The sequence below is a fragment of the Schistocerca nitens genome, chromosome 4, assembly GCF_023898315.1.
Source record: "Schistocerca nitens isolate TAMUIC-IGC-003100 chromosome 4, iqSchNite1.1, whole genome shotgun sequence".
Lineage (NCBI taxonomy): Eukaryota > Metazoa > Arthropoda > Insecta > Orthoptera > Acrididae > Schistocerca > Schistocerca nitens.
In genome coordinates, this window is record NC_064617.1 from 757,336,018 (window position 1) to 757,361,357 (window position 25,340).

The following is a 25,340-nucleotide window of genomic DNA, read 5'->3' on the forward strand; positions in this document are numbered from 1 at the left end:
GGTCAGCCAGATCCATGAGCTGAATCTAATTTAACTTTGATTTAAGAAAGACATTTTCCTGTCAAATTGGAAATTGTCTGTTACTATGATAAAATGCTCCAACATTCACTGGTGGGAAATACTACTACTGGACATATAAATGCAGTCTTATATTTAACTAGCTGTGTCCTCCAAACAACTTAATATCCATAAACATCAAATACCAATTCATTTACTAAGCACCAAGATTAATAAGTAGTTTTAAAATTTTTGTACTGTGTAGTAAAAGATAAATTGGAGTCATCATACAGTCAATTTGAAGAAGGAAAATCAGCACAATAATAAACAATGCAACTGCTCACTTGACTAACATATGCATAGTAAGAGGTATGAACAGAAAGCAGTTTCATGTGAAGACGTACTAATAATTGTCAACTGTTTTGTTTTAATATTAATGAATAAGGCATGATGTCTCACAGTATAGACGGTAGTTGTTTGAGAGTATATAAACATTAAAATTTTGCCAAAAGAACAGACCATGGGCTGCTCAGAGAAAAAGAAAGAAATGGTATGATTTTAACCTTTTGTAAACATGAAGGTAATTATAAATGAAGTACTACTCAAAACCAGACGGACACTACAAGAAATCAATCATGCTGCATTGACCTTACTTGTGCAATGACCTAACTTGCCCTAGCAGCTTCAGCTACTCCGCATTGCTTTGAACCCATTTAGGTTCCATTTTAGTATGATATACTTTTTGTTGGTAATGTTTGTTAAGTCTGCCTTTGTTATTTGTTGTTAAGATTGTAATGGAACAGAAGCTCAGGACTCAAAGAATGGTGCACTCTAAGGTTTATGACTGTCTGTCTGATATTCTAGTTTACTAATAAGTTATGGGATGGAATTGCTGCCAGTATTTTCCTTTACAGGATGAAATGTGTAGTACTGTCAACACGCATACGTAAATGTAAAAGACAACAACAACCTACTTTCAGAACTTTGCTTCCAATGTCAGGGAGGAGAGAGGATAGGTCGGGGAAGGTTAAAAAGGATGGGGAGGTCACTCTGGCCCCAGCCCCACCTGTATTTAGGGCAAGGGTAGACAAAAATGAAGGAGGAGGTGTCAGAGCAGCCTGGATGGATACATATCTGACTGACATGATCTAATGCTAAATGGGAGCAGCAATGCAGAGAAATTGTAATATGAAAAGACATATAACAAAACTTGCATATGGCACTGATTAAAATGTATGTGAAGTACAAACACTATAAATAGACTTTACATGTTGCAGAGGTACAAAGTGAAATCATTAACTGCTCTGATGTAAAGACAATAAATGAAATACACATGTTATAGTGATGGCTACAAAACATGATCTAAAGTACCAGTAGGAAAGCTTTGACTGTCTATGGTATCTAAATAATGCCTAATGCAGTACCTCTAAAAAACACTATCCTAGAACCTAGAAAAAAAAATGTGTGGAGTACTTACAGCATTGCTGGCAGGTGGAGAATGTCTTGACTGAGTCATGTTTTGTAATGCACTGCCTGTGTCTCCTAGAACAACACAATTCTTCAATTCAAATTGTAAATACAAAGCCAGACATATAACACACATACAAAATGTTTACTTCTTTAGATCTTATATCTTGGGCTTAGGAAACAATGGGTAAAGCCCTTGAGATCAGTAACCATATGTCACATAGTTAACAACTGACTTTAAACAAACAAGTTCAGTTTGGCAGCTCTCCTAAATAGCCAAAGCTTATTTTCAACTGCTAAATAATTTGTTGATTTACCACAGAATTTACCACACAAATATCTCCAATGCAAGCAATATGTGTTAATATTCACTGATCTCTGCTGGGTTGGGTGATGGGGATACAAAGAAACATGGGCTGGGGAGAGATACAAGAGTAGGGGTGGGGGAAGATGCTGTCGTGCTGTCTGTGGAAGCCTGCAGGGATGTGGTATGGATAGGTTGGTGGGCCTTTAGATATAGCATTGGGAGGATGTACTGGAAAGGGGTGGGGTTGGGGGAGGGGAGGGGGGAGGGGAGCGAGAGAAGACAAGCAGGGAAAGATAAAGGGTTATGCAGGTTCACTGGGGGAATAGAAGACATGTGCGGGGCCAGAGTAAGAGCAGGGAAGGGGACAGAGGCAGATGAAGGACAGGGACTAGTAAAGGCTGAGGCAAGGGAGGTTGCAAGAATGAAGGAACGAAGGTTATGTTGCACTAAAAGTTTCCAATTGCACATATCAAAAAAGCTAGTGTTGGTGGGAAGAATCCAGATGGCACAGGCTGCGAAGCAGTTGTTTAAGTCTAGTACATGTGTTTCACAGCATGCTCAAAAATTGAGTGGTCCAGTTGTCTCTTAGCCACAGTTACGGCCATTCATGTGGACAGACAGCTTGTTAGTGGTTATGCCCACATAGAATGCTGAACAATGCTCGCAGCTAAGTTGACACGTCATAAGATTGCTTTTACTGAAGGCCCTGCCTTTGATGGGTAGGAAATATTGTGAGAGGACTGCAGTAGGTGGTAGTGGATAGATATATGCAATGTGTCCTGTATCTGTCTTTTACATGGATCTGAACCCTCGGGAATGGGGTATGGAACAGGGGTGAAACAGGGACAGGAATAAATATTGCATAGGTTGTGTGGGTGGTTGGTTGGCTGGTTGGTTTAAAAGAGGGGGGGAAGGGACCAAACTACGAGGTCATTGGTCCCTTGTTCCGAAGGAAACAATGCCACAAGGGTGAGAATAAGACAATGAGACTTACAACACAAAACAGAATGAAAGGAAAAACCACAACAACGACTGAAGGGCAACAAACACTTAAATGGACAAAAGGGGACAAGAAAACCACAAAGACACAAGAAACAGGTAGAAGAGGTTAAAACAAGAAAGCAGGTTACCATGGCTGGCTGACCATGAGGATAAAAAGGAAAAGCAGGCCTCTCTGCAACACATTAAAACCTCCACACTGAAAATACTAGGGTGCAGGACACACAGGGACAAGGGACATATGCTAAAACTTAGAGCAAATGATAAAACTCACCCTCACGAATAAAATGTAAAACTTAAGTCGCTGTTGAGACATTGTCACACAACACCAAAGGTAGGGTGGTGGGAAAGTTAAACGTCTGCCACAGAGCGGCTAAAAGTGGGCAGTCCAGCAAGAGATGGACAACCGTCATTCGTGAGCCACAGCGACGCTGAGGTGCGTCCTCGAGACGGAGGAGGTAACCATGCATCAACCACATATGGGCAATGTGGAGCCGACAGAAAACCACAGAGCCCTGCGAGAGGCACGCATGGAGGTCTTCCACACATTCGTAGTTTCCTTAATGGCAAGCAGCTTGTTGTGTGTACTGAGGTTATGCCATTCTGTCTCCCAAAGCCGCTATGCAGTGTAATAATGAACGCAGGTCAGTTCCAGAGACGCCGATCTCCACAAGTGGTTTCCGTGTAGCCTATTTGGCCAGCCTGTCAGCAAGTTCGTCACCTGGGATTCCGAAGTGACCTGGGGTCCACACAAACACCACTGAGTGACTGGACCATTCCAGGGCATAGATGGACTTCTGGACGGTCGCTACCAAAGGATGATGAGTGTAGCACTGGTTGATAGCTTGTAGGCTGCTCAAGGAGTCAGTACACTGCAGAAATGACTAGCCTGGACATGAGCAGATGTTCTCAAGAGCACAAGATATGGCCACAGCTCTGCAGTGAAGACACTGCAGCCATCTGGCAAGGAGTGCTGTTCTATATGTCCTCCATGAACATAGGAAAAGAAAATGTGACCATCAGCCATCGGTGTAAACCACTTAATGGCCCGGTACATGTCGCGAATCGAGAGGAAGTGACAGCAGAGTGTCGCAGCATTAACTGAGTCCTTAGGGCAATGTGAAGGGTCCAGGCGATGCCGCGGCCTAGGTGTACATCATGGAGGTGTTCATGAATGGTAAAGGCATGGACACCAGTTCGTAGAGAAGGGATCGGACACGAACAGCAATGGGAAGCCCTGACCTGCGCCACTGATGAGGGAGATGAACCGAAGTGGGTGGGAAAAGGAGACAGTGATTCGGATGCGCAGGGGAACTACGAACGTGTGCAACGTAACTAGAGAGCAACTGCGCACACCTAACCTGCAATGGAGGGACTCCGCCCTCCACCAGGACGCTGGTCACTGGACTCTTCTTAAAAGCTCCTGTCGCTAAGCGAATGCCACAGTGGTGTACTGGGTCGAGTAAATGCAACGCTGAGGGCACCGTTGAACCATAAACCAGACTCCCATAGTCAAGGCGGGATTGAACAATGGCTCTGTAGAGCTGCAGCAGTGTAGAGTAATTTGCACCCCCGTTGGTGCTGATCAGGCAATGGAGGGCATTGAGGTGCTGCCACCACTTCCGCTTAAGCTGACGGAGGTGGGGAAGCCAAGACAATTGGGCGTCAAAAACCAGTCCTATGAATCGATATGTCTCCACTTCAGTGATTGCATCGTCATTAAGGTAAAGTTCTGGTTCCGGATGAATGGTACGATGGCAACAGAAGTGCATAACATACGACTTTGCGGCCAAACACTAGAAACCGTGGGCTAGAGCCTATGAGTGCGCCTTGTACATGGCTCCCTGTATGCGCTGCTCAGCAACACCATTACTGGTGGAGCAGTACGAAATGCAGAAGTTGTCTGCATACAGAGAAGGTGAGACGGACGGCCCTACAGCTGCTGCTAGACCATTAATGGCTACTAAAAATAGAGATACACTCAATACGAAGCCCTGCGGGACACTATTCTCTTGGATATGGGGGGAACTACAGGAGGCACCAACATGGACACGGAAAGTACGAAGTGACAGGAAATTTTTGATAAAAATCAGGCACGGGCCTCTGAGACTCCACTCATATAATGTGGCAAGGATATGTCATCGCCAGGTGGTGTCAAACACTTTTTGTAAATCAAAAGCTGTGTCGGGGCAATGTGCAAGGGCACTGAGGAGCTCCCACTCTGTAAATGGGGCGTTATACGGTTCACTGTGGCGTGTAGTGAATGAGAGGACTTTCCTTTCCATCTGCCGTCTGAGGGTGCGAAGGGCTGGGGGGGTAGTTCTCTGATGCAGAGGCTGGAGCATAGTGCTCAGCAAATAGCTCGGCAATCGCGTTTGTGTCGGTAGATAACACGCCATGTATGTTAATGCCAGGGACACCTGTTGGGGTCTGGTACCCAAAAAGACGTCTGATCTTTGTCCAGTCATGGGAAGGTGACGTATGGCACCCAATGGTCGAGACTTATCTTTCCAACACTCCTGCTTCCATCTTTTGATAAGCTGGCGAATGCGGGCACAGAGCCGTTTAAAGGCTGTGAGGTGCTCCAGGAGAGGGTGCCGCTTATGCTGCTGTAGAGCTCACGGACGTTCTGTAATTGCCTCAGCGACTTCTGGTGACCACCGAGAAACCGCCTTTTGTCAGGTGGCCCCAAAGAGTGACGTTCATGTTTTCCGCCGCAGTTAACAATTGTTGTAGTCAGCTGTTCAACCATCACATTGATGTTAAAGTGTGGGGGAGAGTCAATGGTGACTGCAGAGGTGAAAGTTTCCCAATCTCTCTCGTTTAAAGCCCATGTGGACAGGCATCCATAGGCCTGATGCAGGGGCAGTGAAAGGAAGGTGGGGAAGTGGTCACTACCACACAAGTCGTCATGTGCTCTCCAGTGAATAAATGGGAGAAGTCCTGGGCTGTAAATGGATAAATCAATGGCCGAGTAACTACCACGAGCCACACTGAAATGTGTGGCGGCCCCAGTACCTAAGAGGCAGAGGTCGAACTGAGACAGTGAAGTTTTGACATCTCTCTGTCGGCCAGTAAGCATGGTGCCACCCCATATGGGGTTATGGGCATTAAAATCTCCCAGAAGTAGGAAAGGTTTAGGGATTTGATCAATCAATGCAGCTAATACATTCAGGGGTACTGCACCATCTGGAGGAAGATATATGTTGCAGACAGTTATTTCCTATGTCATCCTTATTCTGATAGCCACAGCTTCAAGAGGGGTTTGAAGAGGCACAGTTTTTTTCAATGAGGCAGTTTACAACTCAGGGTCACCTGCTGCCACCGACATATTGCCTGAGCAGTCAATATCCATTGTGTCTCAGCGTCCGGCGAGACCTAGGTCTTCAGCGGACACTAGAATCTCCACCTTATCCCCAGACGCAGAGCTTGTATGTAGCAGTGGTGTGGGTGCCACTGTAATTCCTTGGTCTTAGGGGTCTTCTTTTTGGGCTTTTCTTGCTGCTCCTTGGATTTCTCTGGCTGGGAGGGCTTCACTGATTCAGTCTCTGGGACTGAGGAGGATCGTGAAAGCCTACGACCAGCTGCTTTTGGGCACTTTAGCCACTGGCGGGTCTCATCTTTCCCATTAGCAGAAACCTGGGAAAAGAGTGATCCAAGGGACCCCTTCTGGCGACAGGAGCCAAAGAAGACTTGCACTTCTCCAGCTGAGAAGTGTGGACTGATGTACCTGATGTTTGGGGGGGGGGGGGTGGGGGGGGGGCAGTGCTCCCGAAGTAAGTGGTGCAGGAGCAACAGCGGGGGAAGTGCCTCCACTGTCAAGAGGGCAGGTGAAGCCTTCTGGCTCTGAAAGCCGACTGGAATTCGTGGAACTGATGGGGCTACAACTGTTCTCATAGCAGCGGCATATGAGGTGGTCATAGCCACAGGATGTAGGCACTCATATTTTCTCTGAGCCTCAGTGTAGGTCAGTTGGCGCAGGGTCTTGTATTCCACTCTTTTCCTCTGTTTCTGTAAAATCCTGTAGTCCGGCAAGCAAGGTGAATGATGCTCTCCACAGCTGACACAGATGGGAGGTGGGACATATAGACTATTGGGATGTGCTGCTGGAAGTACAGTGTGAAGACATATAGCCGAACTTAAAACACCACATCGGGGGAGGGATATATGGCTTGACATCACAGCAGTAGACTATCACCTTGACCTTTTCAGGTAAGGTGTCACCCTCGAAGCAAGTAATGTCCGTGACTAGGCAGAGGATGTTGTTTTTATCAAGTTTGACACAGATTGCGTTTTGGACAAGCCCTCCACATCCCTAAACTTGTCCTCCAAATGCTTTACAAAAAACTGTGTCTTCATCGAAACAAAGGAGTCCCCATCAGTTCTCGCTGCCATCCTTAGCCTGGCGTTCCTCCCATGGTGTGGCCAGGGAGGAGAATGTTTTAGGAGCATACGTCCTAGCATTGTACTGAGACTTTGAACGCTTAGAGACTGATGGTGTTTGATCACCAGCAAGTGATGATATGGTACACTGCATCTAGGGGCCCTCCCCAAAGGCGCCATCCAGCTGCAGGGAAGGCCCCCTGGCAGGATTACAGGGAGGATTGGACATGACACTGAATTTCTGGAATGGTGTCATTGGGGCATTGCTGGGAGTCCCGATGCCCCAGGGTGGCAGCCATCTACTCCTTCACATAACAGCGCAGGCATCAGCAGAGATATCCCTGTGTTGTCAGGCAGCTACAACCAACAGTTTACATGGCGGCCCCACACCACAATGGACTGGCTACCATGCTGGATATGAGGTGCAAGAAGTCTATGGTCATAGTCACTGCAAAAAGTGACACTGCATAGTGCATGGTGAAAAACGCACCCAGGAAGGCGTCCTTGCCCAAGAGATGGAGAATGAGCTGGACTGCAGTGCGATGACAACAAGTGGGCTAAAGATCTCAAGGAGCAATGGACATGATGCACCACGTAAAGCGCCCTTCCCCAATTGGCTCACTCTTAGGGAAAATTTTGAAAAATTGAGGTCATAACTTACAGGGGACCATCACATACAGGCCGAAATGTGTGAGACTCCTTTTAGTCACCTCTTACGACAGGCAGTAATACCTCGGGCCTATTCTAATACCCGGACCCGCAGGGGTTGTGTGGATGGCAGAATACCACTTTGTGAGGGGTGGGGAGAATAGTAAGGATGTTATTTCTCATTTCAGAATAAGGTGAGAGTTGTCAAAACCATGGAGGAAACTGTGATTCAGTTGCTTCAGTTCTTGGTGGTATTGAATAGAAAGAGGGGCATTCCTTTGTGGCTAGTGAGACAAGGTGCAGGAGACAAGATGAGAGCATAATTTCAGTCTGTGAAAGTGTAAGTGAGAATCAGAGCATATTTGGAAAGGGACCACTTGTCACTGCAGATGTGATAAACATGGGTGCCAGCTGTCAAAATGAAGGTATTGTTAGTGGGTGGTACATCTGATGTGGGTGGAGGTACCAATGACACCAATTATGAGGTGGAAATTAAGGCCACTTATGGGGCTGAACAGGGGGTACAATATCTATAGGTTCTGGATGGATGGATATGGTGTTATGGGTGCTCAACAGTGTAGTCTTTAGCGCCCGAATGGAAACAACAACGGACGAGTGTCACGAAAATGCAGCAAGTGCAAAAATAGGACTAAAATTATAGGTGAAAGTCTACAGAGGCAGTTTGCACGTCAACAGTAGCAAAGAGGAAAGCAGCACATAATGAGGAGAACTGCAAGAGAATGGAGGGGAAGGGGTTAAAATGAAACACATAGCACATGTTTGGAACTGGCCTATTACAAGAATAAAAAAGGAGTGGTAAGCCACTCGGCAACACACTAAAAATTCCAACCTAAAATTTTTGGCCGAAGCCCAGAAACATCACAGTACCTTAAAACTTTCTTGACACTCGCCTCGTCATCGGCTAAAATCGAGGGCAGATCCCCACTAATATTAATTTCCGCCCTGACAAAACGATATAAATCACACTCAACTAAAATGTGGCGTACAGTGATTCGTACGCCACAGGCATCACACAGAGGGGGTTCCTCTCGCCGTAGTAAGAAGGCATGCGTAAGAGGACAGTGCCCTATACGAAGACGTGTAAGGGTCACTTCTTCACGCCTAGGTGACCGGCAGGAGGAACACCACGGCTGGATGGTGGGTTTCACCAACCGCAGCTTATTTTCCCTCACCGCCAGCCATTCCTCCTCCCACAATTGCATATACTTCCGCCGCAGCACAGAAACGACACCTTGCAAAGGAATAGAACACTGTGTCACCTCCGGTAACCTGCAGGCGTCCTTGGCAGAGGTAACAACGGTGGCAGAGTCAAAGGCATTGGGGACATCCATGGTGAGGGGGTTGGCCTCGACAGTAATGAGCAGGATGCCACATGATAAAGGGACAGGAACTGTGGAGAGTATGTAGAGGAAACAGTCAAGAGTCTTTTATATTGGAGGGTAGGTTAAGGTAATACACAAAGGTTTTGGTCCAAAAAGACAGAGTGTGTCTATGTGGAGTTGCAGTATGTGGCCACAATAGAGTGTCTTGGGAGGTCAGGTTTATGTATTTTAGGCAGCGTGTAGAAGGTAGGAGAGGGGGGAGTTGTGAAGGTGAGGAGAGATTCTAGGATAGGCTCAGGGATTACAGGGGGGATTGGAGATGACACTGAATTTCTGGAATGGTGTCATTGGGGCAGTGCTTGTAGAATACTAAGTCACACAGGTGGGCCAGGTAGTCATTGACATTCATAACAACATTGGTGGCACCTTTGTCAGCAGGTAGGGGTACAAGTTCATTTTCAGTTTTTAGGTAGTGGATTGTAATTCTTTCTGCAGATGTGATAGAATCACTATCTGCCACCTGAACACTGATCCTGATTTTATACACCTATAAGGTGACATAAGGTCCATCACTGTTGTTTTGAACCACAGACAGCACATGGCTGAGGGGCTCCACCAGCTGTCGACCACATCCACCTACAAGGCCCAGCACTGTGACCACACAAAAAGGTATTTGCCTTGTGAGCCAACATTTTCAGCCTGTTACCTGTAAGTTACCCTCCTATATAAAAGACAGTAACCATTTCCTCTAGCAGCTCTCCATACTTACAGTTATCTACTTTTACATCAATACTCTGCAAGCCACCTGATGGTATGTGGTGGAAAGCACTTCTGTACCACTAACTGATCACCCTTCCCTGTTCCATTCATGAACGATTGTTGGGAAGCCTCTATATTAGCTCCAGTTTCTTGAATTTTCTCATTGTGGTCACTATGTGAGGTGTAGGTTGTCTGACTCTTCCAGGAAGTACTCTTCCTTTATCTTCCTTTACCACCAGACACACCGCCTGTCATTGTTGATGCCACATTCCTTTATATCAAAATCTCCAATGTACATGACCTTGCCACCACTGTACACTACTTCTCTCAGTGCCCAAATGACTTCAAACTTACAACCTCCTTACTGGTCAGCATGACCAATGACATTCTCACCCACTATTACTTCTGCTAGAAACCTTATCCTGTCCACAATCCTTTAGAAACTCAATGTCTTTTACCCCATTCACTTCACCTGGCCCTCCTTAGCCTACCATGCCATCTTTCTTGACATCAACCTCTAATTGACAGCTGTCTGGACCAGCACCTTTGACCACATCAGAGCTACCAGTTACCAACTACCAATAATATTTATACTTCCACAGCTACCACTGACTACACACTGTGAAGTCCATACCATACTGCCTTGTTACCCATGGCCATTGTGTCTGCAATGAAGATCAGCCCCCTCTAAGTATGCTGCAGATCTCTCTGAGGCCTTCAGTGACAGATCCCCACCCCCACATCTTGTCCACAAACAAATCTTCTGTGCTTTGTGTTCCCAGTCATCTACTATTCCCCACATAACCACCGACTGACCACAAAGGACTGCCCCCATCATGAGTCAGTATCATACAAGGCTGAACTGCATTCTCCACCATAGTTTCTATGACCTCTCGCTGTACCCTAAAATGGGAAATATGTTCAGCACTATCCTCCCCATCTCTCCCTGCCCAGTGATATCCCACTGCTCACACAACCCATACAATATCAGTGTCTGTAAATATTCCACCCCTGCTCTCAATCCCTTTTCCCACAGCTCATGTAACTCTGAAAGACTGAGATGGAAGACAACATCTCACTACTGCCTAGTAAAGGCCTGTTACAATATTTCGTACCCCATCAAGGGCATGGCTGCCTTAGATGCAACTACAGCGCAGCATTTTACATGGGCATGACCACCAACAATCTGTCTGCTCATATGAATGGCCATTGCAAACTGTGGCAAGGAGACACCTGGCCATCCAGTCAGGGAGCAAGCTGTGTAACACAGTTTGCCATCTGGATTCTTCCCATCAACACCAGCTTTTTCTGAAATATGCACCTGGAAACTTTCCCTGCAACATATCCTTAGTTCCTGTAACCCATCTAGCCTCAATCTTTGCACGTCCTTGTCCTTCATATGCCTCTATCCCCTTCCCTGCACACATCTTCTATAATACAAGAGTATCTACGTAGCCTTATCCCTTTCTCTAGTTCTCTCCTCTATCCCCTGGCACAGCCTCCGGATGCTGATCCTTGCAGCCCTCCAACTTTCCCTGCCAAGTCCTGGCACACACTCACAGGCCAAACTACGGAATCTCCCCCCCTCCCTCTCCCCCAATCGCCTACCCAGCTAGCCATGGCTCCTACCCCCCCCCCCCCCCCAAATCCTTCTTTTGTCTTTTGTAACTCCACTGTCTGTCCCAGCTGATATACTGATCACTGCAGTTGAGCCTCAGTGTCCAAAGATGACTGTGGCTATGTGTGGGTGAGTTGTGCATCTGTGAATACGTGTGTGTGTGTGTGTGTGTGTGTGTGTGTGTGTGTGTGTGTTCCTGTAGCCTCACAATATCCAGCAGCCTTCTCTTAAACATGCCTGTCTGTCACTCAACATCTCCTATCTGGTGAGCAGCAGTCTACCCCCGTAAATTTTAGCTGTATTTCCAGTCATAAGTATGGAACTTTTCTCTGTATCGTTAACAGAAGAATTCATTAATAGAAACAAACCATAAATACCAAACAAAAACAAAACTGAAACAATATAAAGTAAAACTTGATCAAAGCACAATGTGTATAATTCAGAAATCTGCTCAAACTGTATAAGTATTTCAGTCCCAACACAATACACTTTTATATGCTAATTTTTTTTCATACAACATGTAAACAGAATGCTAATTTTAAGTCGTAATTAGTAATTCATTGCATAATGTGAAAAAGAGCTTATACAGTAGCACGTTATTACAGTATACATTAGTTATTCACGACTCTACAAGGAACCCATTTTTAACTAAAAAACTGTAAAGACTAGACAATGCCGTTACATGGCGCAAAACCAAGAAAAGAGGTTGGGCACAGTGCGGTGCTGAGGGTGTGGACATCAAACCACACCATTCTGTGCAACAACAGACATGTTACACACAGTGTCGGTACATCAAAGAAAATGGTTGGCAAGTGCTCTGTTTGTCACTGTTTCTAGATTCTCATAAATGACACAGATGGGTGCACACTGGAACATTACTGTGCCCCTATCACCACAATGGTGCAATCTGTGCAGTGAAACAGGTGGGGATTGCTCCATTAAGCAATGGTTTTACTCAACAAGGTCAAGCATTCCAAATAAATGCACTACCTGTATTATTTGCTGCCAATTTCAGTCAGCTAGTAGCACTTTAAGTGATAACATAATGTCAAACAAAAAGTGTATGTCAGTAACACTTAATGAAAAGATTACGGTAATCGCAAGGCGAGTGAAAGAGACAAACTCTCTACACGTGAAGAAATTATGCATTTCAAATTTGGTAACACACAAGTTATGATAGCTTAAGAAACATGGATAAGAGATAGAATGAATGGGGGAAAGGGAATGGTCAAATGAAAAGAAACATAAACAAGATGGGAAAGGAAGAAATTACCGAGATAGTTTGGGAACTGTTTGAAAGTGCGTAGGCAAAAAACTTGCCTTCATCTGGACCCATGTTGCAGAGTAAGGCTCTGGAAGTCCTTGAAGAGCTTGAAAATAGAGTTTAAGGCACCCACAGGATGGCTGGACAGTTTCAGTGCTAGGCACATCGTGTGGAATGAAATATGTGAGGATGCTAAGGATGTACAGGGAAGTGCAGCAACATAATGGAGGACAATACTGTACAACATAACTGCAAATTATGACCCGAAAGACATGCTCAATGCTGATGAAATGGGACTGTTTCATCACACACTGCCTTCAAAATCTCTAGCAATTCCAAGTGAAAAATACACAGGCAGAAATATGCCCAAAGAAATGCTCACTGTACTAACGTGTGGAAACACATTAGGTGAAATGGAAAAGCCATTGGTGATTGGAAAGGTGACAAAACCACATTGTTTCGAAAACATACATGCCAGTAAGCTAGCAGTCACACGATGAAGCGATAAAAGGCCATGGATGGTGAGCAGTCTTATGGAAGAATAATTGGGCTCTTTCACTGCCAAAATTAAAAAAGTACACCATGAAGATCTCATTTTCCTAGACACTGCAACCTAACACATAGAAATCAAGTTATCAAATGTGTCACTGGCTTGGTTCCCACCAAGTTCAACCAACCTCACAAACCCATGGACTAGGTGTTTATTTACACATTTAAGTCCTGTTATAGGCTACTATTGGTGCAGTCTCTTATTCTTAGTGCTGAAGAAGCCAAAAGTGCATTTGCTCTTATGCAGTCTGTTTCTGTCCTAGATGCAGTAAACTGGATTGACTAACAGTAAGGGAAATAAAGCCCGAAACTGTTGCCAAGTGCTTAAAAAAAGTGGTGTTTGTAGGTCAAGAACAAGACACTTTTTCGGCCATTGAAGCTCAAGAAAAAGCAGCAGCAATTGCTGAATTAATTCAAATGAAAAACATTTCATGTAGTGCAGATGACTGACTACATCTGAAGTAATGACTTTGTCAACTCACTCCACTTTTACTTCAGGTGATCAGGATGAAATGAAGTAGAAGAAAAGGAGCAAAATGATGTCTCTAGAAAAATTAATATGCCTGAAGAACCTATCGCACGTATAACCAATGTTATGCAATTTGCAGCACACGGCATAGACATTAATTCAGGCAGGCTACGAAAAACTCTTACCTTCATAGTCTCAGATGTTATCAAATTTAGCATATGTTAAAATAAAGGACTAAGTAAGGAACATGTATTTTTTTTTTGTTTTCTCCAAAAAATTTCTGCTCCAATTTTGGAAAAAATTATAAATTTCTGTATCTCTGGAACCGTTCTAGATTTTTTTTTATTTGTAAGATAATTGCGTTATTATTACAAAGAAACACTGCATTTCGACTCTATATAGAGTTCTGAACATTTTTCATAATTTGTGGAAAATTTTTTTTTCCAAAAATGCCAATCCATAAAATTTTTTTTTTTTTTTTTCTGTTGATTAGTACCATACAGTTCTACATTCCCTGAAAAGGAGAGCTTTCACCTTTAGGTTGAACAGGTTTTATAAACAACTGAAATTTTTGTCATACATAACACCTGTTTTATTACCACATTATCACGTAACAGGCTCATAAAAATAAAAACCTAGCCTTATTTAACATAATTTTAGTTTTGAAAGATGAGTAAGAGACTCATTTTCCAAGCATTTTAAATGGTTCCAAAATGTATGGGAAAGGTCCAAAGTCTTAAGGAACTAAAAATGTGTTCCACAGCTTCAGTATCTTCCTTTGATATAGAGTGATACCTTCCTAATGAACCAATAGGAACCGGAGCACTTACAATCTTCAAAACCTTGTGGTTGGTTGGTTTAAAAGAGGGTGGGTGAGGGAGGGGCGGAGGGGTGAGAGGGGGGGAGGGAAGGGTAAGGACCAAACTGCGAGGTCATCGGTTGTTCTTGGTAAAATAATTATACAAGGGAAAGAAGAAAAGAAAGGAGACTTACAGCACTATAATAGGAGAAAGGGAGAACTAGAAGAACAACAGGACAACCAACACTACAATGGACAAAACAGGAAAAATAACCACAGAGAAAAGCAAGAAAAAAGTAGAAGGGTTAAAAACAAGAGAGCAGATGACCGTGGCTGGCCAACCATGAGAATAAAAAGGAAAAGCCAGCCACTCTGCCACTCATTAAAATATCCACCCCTAAAAGCATTAGAGTGGAGAACACAAAGGGACAAAGGACATATGCGAAACCTTATATACAATGATAAAACCCACTGCCAGGTATCAAACGTAAAGCTAAATTAGCCGATGAGGTGTTGTCAGCTAAAATTAATGGCAACGATTCCGGTAACTGAAGAGTCCATCGCAGAGCAGCCAAAGGACAGCCCATCAAGATATGGGCCACTGTCAGCTGGGTGCTGCACCGACACTGAGGAAGGTCATCACGGTGCAGAACGTAGCCGTGTGTCACCCGAGCGTGGCCAATGCGGAGCCAACACATAACTACAGATTCCCTGCACGAGTCCCGCATGGAGTACTGCCACACATTTGTAGTCTCTTTAATGGCACGCGATTTTGTTGTGTGTGCTGAGGTTATGCCATTTTGTCTCTCAAAGCTGCAAAACCTTGCGGTGTAATACTAAACGCAGGTCAATTGCAGAGAAGCCGATCTCCATAAGCGGTTTCTGTGTATCCTGTTTGACCAGCCTGTCGGCAAGTTCATTGCCTGGGATCCGATGTGACCTGGGGTCCACACAAACACCACTGAATGACTGGACCGTTCCACGACATAGATGGACTCCTGGATGGTCGCTATCAAAGGATGACGAGGGTAGCACTGGTCGACAGCTTGTAGGCTGCTCAAGAAGTCAGTACACAGAAGAAACGACTCCCCAGGGCATGAACGGATGTGCTCAAGAGCACGAGATATAACCACCAGCTCGGTAGTGAAAACACTGCAGCCACTGGGCAAGGAATGATGTTCTATACGTCCTCCATGGACATACGCAAAGCTGATGTAAGCATCAGCCATCAAGCTGTTGGTGTAATACAGTTCATTGGCTTGGTACATGTCAAGAATCGAGAGGAAGTGGTAGCAGAGAGCCACAGGGTTCACTAAGTCCTTAAGGCCACGTGAAACGTCCAGGCGATGCCGCGGTCTAGGTGTACACCATGGAGGTGTACTTGAATAAATGTCAAGTATAGGTGGTAAAGGCAAGGACTCCAGTTCGGAGAGAAGGCATCAGACATGAACTGCAATTGGAAGCCCTGACCTGGGCTGCCGGTGAGGGAGATGAACCGCTGTGGGTGGGAAAAGGAGACAGAGATTCAGGTGCACAGGGGAACTATGAACGTGTGCAACATAACTGGAGAGCAATTGCACATGCCTAACCTGCAATGGAGGGACTCCGCCCTCCACCAAGACGCTGGTCACCGGACTTGTCCTAAAAGCTCCTGTTGCTAGGCGAATGTCACAGTGGTGTACTGGGTCGAGTAAACGCAACGCTGAGGGTGATGCCAAACCATAAACCAGACTCCCATAGTCAAGGCGGGATTGAACAATGGCTCTGTAGAGCTGCAGCAGTGTAGAGCAATTTGCACCCCCGTTGGTGCTGATTAGGCAATGGAGGGAATCGAGGTGCTGCCAGCACTTCTGCTTAACCTGATGGAGGTGGGGAAGCCAGGACAATCGGGTGTCAAAAACCAGTCCTAAGAATCGATAGGTCTCCACTTCAGTGATTGCATCGACATTAAGGTAAAGTTCTGGTTCCGGATGAATGGTACGATGGCAACAGAAGTGCATAACATACGACTTTGCGGCCAAACACTAGAAACCGTGGGCTAGAGCCTATGACTGCGCCTTGTACATGGCTCCCTGTATGCACTGCTCAGCAACACCATTACTTGTGGAGCAGTAAGAAATGCAGAAGTCGTCTGCATACAGAGAAGGTGAGACGGACAGCCCTACAGCTGCTGCTAGACCATTAATGGCTACTAAAAATAGAGATACACTCAATACAGAGCCCTGCAGGACACTATTCTCTGGGATATGGGGGGAACTACGGGAGGCACCAACATGGGACACAGAAAGTACGAAGTGACAGGAAATTTTTGATAAAAATTGGGCACGGGCCTCTGAGACTACACTCGTATAATGTGGCAAGGATATGTCATCGCCAGGTGGTGTCATACCCTTTTCGTACATCAAAAAAGACGGCAACCAGGTGTTCGCGTCTGGAAAAGGCTGTTCAGATGGCTGACTTGAAGGACACAATATTATCAGTGGTAGAGCAACCCTGGTGGAAGCCATCCTGACATGGAGCCAGTAGGCCACGTGACTCCAGGACCCAACCCAACTGCCAACACACCACACGTTTCAGAAGCTTACAAAGAACGTTGGTGAGGCTGATGGGCCGATATCTATCCACATAAAGCGGGTTTTTACCAGGTTTGAGCACTGGAATGATGGTGCTCTCCTGCCATTGCAATGGAAAGACGCCATCGCACCAGATCCGGTTGAAGATGATGAGTTGATGTCCCTTGTGGTCCGATGAGAGATATTTAACCATGTGACTGTGGATCTGATCTGGCCCAGGAGCTGTGTTTTGGCATTGTGCAAGGGCACTGAGGAGCTCCCACTTTGTAAATGGGGTGTTATAGGGTTCACTGAGGCGTATAGTGAATGAGAGGTCTTTCCTTTCCATCTGCCATCTGAGGGTGCGAAGGGCTGGGGGGTAGTTCTTTGATGCAGGGGCTCCAGCATAGTGCTTAGCAAAGTGCTCGGCAATCGCGTTTGCATCGGTACTCGATAACACATTTGATCCTCGCCCAGACTTGGGAAGGTGACATATGGCACCCAATGGTCGGGACATATCTCTCCCAACACTCCTGCTTCCGTCGTTTGATAAGTTGGTGAACACAGGCACGAAGCCGTTTCAAGGCTATGTAGTGCTCTAGGGAAGGGTGCCACTTATGCTGCTGTGGAGCTCACCAACACTCCTTAATCACTGCAGTGACTTCCAGCAACCACCAAGGGACTGCCTTTCAGGGAGGGCGGGGGGCTGGGGTGGCACCCTAAAGAGCAAGGAATTGTGTTTTATGCCACAGAATCTATTGTGAAGTCACCTGCTCAACCATCACATCGATGTTACCGTGTGGGGCAGAGTCAACGGTGACCCCTGTAGTATCCCTTATAGTTGCTGAGGGCAGGGGTCCACATTGCCGGGAATTAGGTTTCCTGGAGGGCAATGCAGAAAGCAGGTGTAAAGCTTAACAGTTGCCGTAGTTCAGCCAGGTGGTGTAAAAAACTGCCGCAATTCCACTGGAGGATGACATCATCGTGAGACTGGAAAGGCATGGAACATTCAATGAGGCAATTTACGCCTCAGGGTCACCTGCTGCCACCAACGTTTTACCTGAGCAGTCTATATCCATTGTGTCTGAGGGTCCGGTGAGATCTAGGTCCTCGGCGGACACCCAAATCTCCACCTCATCCGCAGATGCAGTGCTTGTAGGTAGCGGAGGTGTGGGTACCACCACAATTCCCTTAGTCATGGGGACCTTATTTTTGGATTTCTCTCGCTGCTCCTTGGGTTTCCCCTGGCTGGAAGGACTTCACTGATTCAGTCTCCAGGACTGAGGATGAGTGTCATCTTTCCGACTAGCAGACTTACACTTTTCTGGCTCAAAAGTGGGGCAGGGGGGGGAGGGGGGGGGGGGAAATGTTGCTCTTGAAGTAGGTGGTGTGGGAGCAACAGGGAGGGAAGTGCCCCCCCCCCCCCCCCCCCACACCGCCACCATCAAGGGGGCAGGTGTAGTCTTCTGGTTCTGAGAGGCAACAGGAATGCGAGGAACTGATGGGGCAACAACTGTTCTCGTAGTGGCGGCGTAAGAGTGGTCATAGCCACAGGATGTAGGCACTCAAATTTCCTCTTAGCCTCAGTGTAGGTCAGTCGGTCCAGGGTCTTACATTCCACAATTTTCCTCTCTTTCTGTAAAATCCTGCAGTCTGGTGAGCAACGTAAATGGTGCTCTCCGCAGTTGACACAGATGGGAGGCGGGACACATGGAGTATTGGGATGTGATAGACGCCCGCAATCTCGACATGCTGGAAGTACAGCGGGAAGACATATGGTGGAACTTCCAGTACTTAAAGCACCTCACTGGGGGAGGGATATATGGCTTGACGTCACAGTGGTATACCATCACCTTGACCTTCTCAGTCAGTGTGTCACACTCGAAGGAAAAGATAAAGGCACCGGTGGCAACCTGATTATCCCTCGGGCCCCGATGGACTATATGAACACCTCGCCACTTTAAATTGGCACGCAGCTAGTCATCAAACTGCAAAAGAAGGTTCCTGTGGAATATAATACCTGGGGAGTGATGGAACAGAAACATCCCTCAATTTGTCACAAGTGAGTAATGCCCATGACTGGGAAGAGGATGCTGTTTTTATCATGACTTACCCAGAGCGCATTTTGGACAAGCCCTCCACCTCCCCAAACTCGTCCTCCAAATGCTCCACAACAAACTGAGGCTTCATGGACATGAAAGATTCCCAATCAACTCTCAAACATATCAGGTACTGGGGCAAATAAGATTCACTGCCATCCTTAGCGTGGCGTTCCTCCCATGTTGTGACCAGGGTGGGGAATGATTTGGGGTCATATTTCTTAGCACTGAAGTTTGACTTTGCCCGCTTAGAGACTGCTGGCGGCACACCACCAGCAAGACATGACATACAACACTCAATGGCATGTCATCCACCCTGATGCGACCCATTCCAACCAGGGGCCCTCCGCACGGGTGCCACCCAGCCTCAGCAAGGGCCACCTGGCAGTATGGCCATTGCCGGGAGTCCTGATGCCCCAGGGAGATAGGCATCTACTCCATGGCATACGTGGGGAATTAACAGTGCAGGCATCAGCAGAGTGATCGCTGTGTTGTCAGGGGGCTACAACCAACAAGGTACATGGCGGCCCCACCACAACCGACTGGCTACCATGCTGGATATGAGGTGCTAGTAAGTACATGGTCATCGTCGGCGCAGAAAGCGACACTGCATAGTGCATGGTGGAAAAGATACACAGGAAGGTGTCCTCACCCAAGTGGTGGAGAATGAGCAGGACTGCAATGGGATGACGAGGAAGTGGGCTAAAGATCTCAATGCACAATGGACATGATGCACCATGTAACGTGCCCTTCCTCAATTGGCTTTATCTTCAGAAAGATTTTGAAAAATGGAGGTCAAACATGACAGGGGACCACCACATAAAGGCCGAAAGGTGTGAGTCTCCTTTTAATCGCCTCTTGCGACAGGCAGGAATACCTCGGGCCTCTTCTAACCCCCGGACCCCCAGGGGTCAAAGCATTGTGAACACGAAGTGGGCACTGATTGTGTTGTTGTTGTTGTCCTTCAGCTGGTCCATGTGGTAGCATGACGTTCACTTAAATTTCATAACTGGTGTCTATAATCTCCGCAATCCACCAGTCAGAGTCATACACACATGCCAAAAACATCCTCCTTCTCAGGTTGTGAATCCGAATATTATCCTGCGGTTTCTGAGGTATTGGCTGAATGAACGAAATTTCTTCTTTCTTGCTCTTTAAAGTGCATACAATACAAGTTTATCCACCACTTTGTGAGTCCAAAAATGTGCCTTATGAATTCCTTTCATGGGAGTTGTTTGTTTGGACCATTCTTCTTTTTTCTGCTCACGGAATTCTTCGATTTCCTCTTTGGACAAAAAAATGAGGGCTGCAGATGTGTAAGATTTCATGACTCTCATAAAATTCTCAGCATTCTGAATCGCAGTTGTATTTGGTCTAGAAAGATTATGTTTTGTAGCATGGTGCTTCAGCAGGCCTCCTACACCATCACAAGGCCCCTTCCCATGACCAGTAGCAGCGTATACCTAGTCAGTTGTCACAAGCGACTTACTCAATTCAAACAGCTGGTAACGATTTCTAAAATGACTAGGAGCACCATCAGAAATAATGATAATCTTTTCTGTCCCAATTTACAGCTGAAGAATTTTGCGCATTTCTAGCAAAGCATGTGCTGAGTCATGTCCTGTGTCATCACTTATAACTGCAACACTTGTGGTCTTGTTTTGAAAATATGTCACTCCTGTAAAAAAAATTAAACCTGATCATTACTCCAATGATACCCTTGTACTTCTTGTGGGAGAATTACAGACTAGTTCTCAGCCAAATCACAGTGAAGCACTAAACATAGTTCTTCAGCCTTCACTTCTGCAATGTGTTGTGGCAATTTCTTCAGATATTGGTGTGTTACTGCTTTCACTGACCATTTACCAAATCCATCAATGAAACTGTCAAAGGCAACAGTTTTCTTGATTAGTTTATTTTCCTCCCATGTCTGCATATGTAAGTTCTGCAGAATTATCTGCTACATCTTCCAGGCCAAGTGTCTAAAGACAGTTCTCCCTTTCCAGGGCAGTCACCACACTCTTAAACAAGTCTCTCACTTTACATCACAGACTAATAATGACTTCACACGCCCGACCAAGGTGTCATATGTCATGTGCTCCAGTAAATTCTTTAAAGTTACCACACAAAGTTCAAAATTCGTGCAGTACACACATAAACAGACATCTCTAGGTGGGTGTGGAACTACCCACTTATGTCGTAGTGCATAAATCTTTGATCTTCCAATATGTGAAGTTGTGTAGTTGCTCTTATGAACTGCAAAAGTTTCTTTAATACTGCAAGTCATGTACACTATGTGATCAAAAGTATCTGGACACCTGGCTGAAAATGACTTACAAGTTGGTGGTGACCTCCATCGTTAATGTTGGAATTCAGTATGGTGTTGGCCCACCCCTAGCCTTGATGACAGCTTCCACTCTTGCAGGGTTCAATCACATGCTGGGAGGTTTCTTGGGGAATGGCAGCTCATTCTTCATGGACTGCTGCACTGAGAAGAGGTATCGAAGTCAGTAGGTGAGGTCTAGCACAAAGTTAGCGTTCCAAAATATCCCAAAGGTGTTCTATAGGATTCAGGTCAGGACTCTGTGCAGGCCAGTCTATTACAGGGATGTTATTGTCATGCAACCACTCCGCCACAGGCTGTGCATTATGAACAGGTGCTCGTGCATGTTGAAAGATGCAATCACCATCCCTGAATTGCTCTTCAACAATGGGAAGCAAGAAGGTGCTTAAAACATCAATGTAGGCCTGCATTGTGAAAGTGCCATGCAAAACAACAAGGGGTGAAAGGCCCCCTCCATGAAAAACATGACCACACCACATAATATCACCACCTCATAATTTTACTGTTGGCACTACACACACTGGCAGATGACGTTCACCGGGCATTCACCATACCCACACCCTGCCATCGAATTGCCACTTAGTGTACTGTGATTTGTCACTCCACACAAAGTTTTTCCACTGTTCAATCGTCCAATGTTTAACCGAGGCATCGTTTTGCATTTACCGGGGTGATGTGTGGGTTATGAGCAGCCGCTCGACCATGAAATCCAAGTTTTGTCATCTGCCGCCTAGGTATCATAGTACTTGCAGTGGATCCTGATGCAGTTTGAAATTCCTGTGTGATGGTCTGGATAGATGTCTGCTATTACACATTATGATCCTCTTCAACTGTTGGCCACCACTGTCAGTCAAGAGACGAAGTCAGCCTGTACGCTTTTGTGCTGTATGTGTCGCTTCACATTTCCACTTCACTATCACATCGGAAACAGTGGACCTAGGGATTTTTAGGAGTGTGGAAATCTCGCGTACAGATGTGTGGCACAAGTTACACCCAATCACCTGACCACATTTGAAGCCCGTGAGTTCTGTGGAGCGCCCCATTCTGCTCTCTCATGGTGTATAATGACTACTGACATCACTGATATGGAGTACCTGGCAGAAGGTGGCAGCACACTGCATCTAATATGAAAAACTTAAGTTTTTGGGGGTGTCCGGATACTTTTGATCACCTAGTGTACCTCTTCACTTTCACAACTTTTTGACCTTCAACTGTTACAGTCATAGTGTCTTTTTTGTTGGCACTCTGGCGATAACAGTTTGATTTATCTTTCAGATAAAATGACTGTGCTATTTGAGCTTGAGCTGCTTCTACAGGATGACCATAATAGGGATCTGGTCTTCCAAAGACTCCTTTTACAGACCTCACATTTCTTGATTAGTCTACCATGTACTTTGATGCTGATGGGACATGGTTCAAAATTGTTTTCTTTGAAAATGTCTCTGGAATAATAATAGTTAAAACTTGTAGCTTTTCACTTTAGAATGCACAATAAGCAACAGATAAATTGATATCTGTGAAAAATTCCTGGCAAGAGGTGATAGAGTGCTTTGGTTCATTTTCTTCTGAAGATGGAATTTCTACTTTGAAGAGTGTGGTCAGTTTTGCTGTAGTGTATTCATTCATAGCTTTAGTAATTTCTCTGTGCTTTCTTGATGCACAGAGCGTATGACTCGACTTCGCTGACCACAGTTTCTTGATAGGACTAGGAGTGTCGTTGACTGATTCAGGGTATTTAATTCTTCCTCTATTGACGCAAAATCTGTGTCATCTGCAGCATGGGAAGCTTCACCTTGTTCAGATACTATCATTGTTGTTGTTCTGTCAAAACATTTAGAACACAAAAAGTCGTCACTGGAAACATCTTCACTTTGAAACAGTTTTCAAATGAGAACACTTATTCCCAAACTGAACAAAGTGTTTTTTTGTTTGTCTTATATATCACTCTTTTATGGATATGCAAATAATCAGCACATTTCTCTCTCCTGTCGCCCAAGTCAGAAAACATTTCAAACAATCCTTTTCACAACACACACTACAACTGTGTCAATTGGCAAATTCCACACAAAAACACAGAACTCACTGGATGGTCTAAGGTTTCTTAGAAGCTTCTTCAGTAAACAAATTAGCACTGAACAACTACAATACAGAAGCCTGCAATGAACAACCACGACAAAGAAACTGACAAGAAACTACAACAAAGTGTAAGAAATATCTGCAACAATGAAAGTGAAAATAAATAACTGTAACAAAGAAAGTGATATGAAATAACTGCAACAAAGACAATAGAAATAACACTACAACTGTGTCAATTGGCGAAACGTGTATGGCACTAAAATTGTGTTTTATTCAGTTGCTGTCAGACGGTCCATAAGTAAAAATTATTAATATACCATAATATTACACGCAACTGAGGAAGACAGGACTATAAAAGTTGAAGATGACAATAGAAATAAACATTGTAACAAAGAAATTAGTAAGAAACAACTTCAGTGAAGACATACATTACCCTTAAAAGTTAAAAAAATTAAAATAAAACTGTCCAACTTAAAAGTGGAAGCTGTCCTTTACAGAGAATATAGTACTCCATGGCATTAATCAACTGAAAAAATCTAACTTTTTCTGGGTTGGAATTTTTGAAAATTTTTTTTTCCTGTAAATTATAATAAAAATTCAAAAGGTGACAGTAAAAGAACTTTGACAGATGTGTCCAAACAAACCTCTGTAATCATAAAGCAATTATCTTTCAAATAAAAAAAAAAAAACTCTTAACAAATTATCTAGAACTGTTACAGAGATACAGCATTTAAAATTTTTTTCCGAAATTCGCATCTTTAAAATTGTGTTCACAGTGTCATCTTTGGAGGCCTATATCTCGGGGGATGGATTTTTTGAGAAAACACAAAAATACAGGTTTCTTACTTATTCATGAATTTTTACATACACTAAACATATGCATAACATCCGAGACTATGAAGGTAACCCCCCTGTCTGAAGTGATACGGATTATGCTGTACACAAATTCTCTCTAGCTGTTGCAACGATTGTATAGTGCTAAAAATTAAGTAGAAAAACAATTTTGAACAAGAAATTCAACCATGTTTCCCTCTTTGATATGTGAGGTAAAAATCGAAATAACACAGCACTAACATGTATGCGCATACAATAATACATGAATTTAGTGTACAAATCTAGAAAAGCTGTACCCGTATTATTTAGCAGTTAGCGTAATAGTAAAGTGTTCTGTTGTGCAGTAAATGAACATCTACTGTGCAGGAATGAAGGTACGTAAATATATGCTTAATTATATGGTTATAATAGAGGGAAACATTCCACGTAGGAAAAATATATCTAAAACAAAGATGTGACTTACCAAATGAAAGTGCTGGCAGGTCGACAGACACACAAACAAACACAAACATACACACAAAATTCAAGCTTTCGCAACAAACTGTTGCCTCATCAGGAAAGAGGGAAGGAGAGGGAAAGACGAAAGGATGTGGGTTTTAAGGGAGAGGGTAGGAGTCATTCCAATCCCGGGAGCGGAAAGACTTACCTTAGGGGGAAAAAACCCACATCCTTTCGTCTTTCCCTCTCCTTCCCTCTTTCCTGATGAGGCAACAGTTTGTTGCAAAAGCTTGAATTTTGTGTGTATGTTTGTGTTTGTTTGTGTGTCTGTCGACCTGCCAGCACTTTCATTTGATATATGCTTAATTACAAATTTATACTGTCGGGCACAATAA

At 44.8% G+C, this 25,340-nt stretch overlaps 1 protein-coding gene across 3 annotated transcripts in view; it reads right to left on the minus strand.

Annotated features, from left to right (window-relative positions):
• Positions 1-25,340, minus strand: part of LOC126253053 (WAS/WASL-interacting protein family member 2-like) — an 89,250-nt gene that overhangs the window by 40,701 nt on the left and 23,209 nt on the right. For all 3 annotated transcript variants that reach the window (XM_049954136.1, XM_049954137.1, XM_049954138.1), the window contains exon 4: positions 1,475-1,539. In XM_049954136.1, coding sequence (XP_049810093.1) covers positions 1,475-1,539 — 65 coding nt within the window. The remainder of the gene's footprint in view (positions 1-1,474; positions 1,540-25,340) is intronic.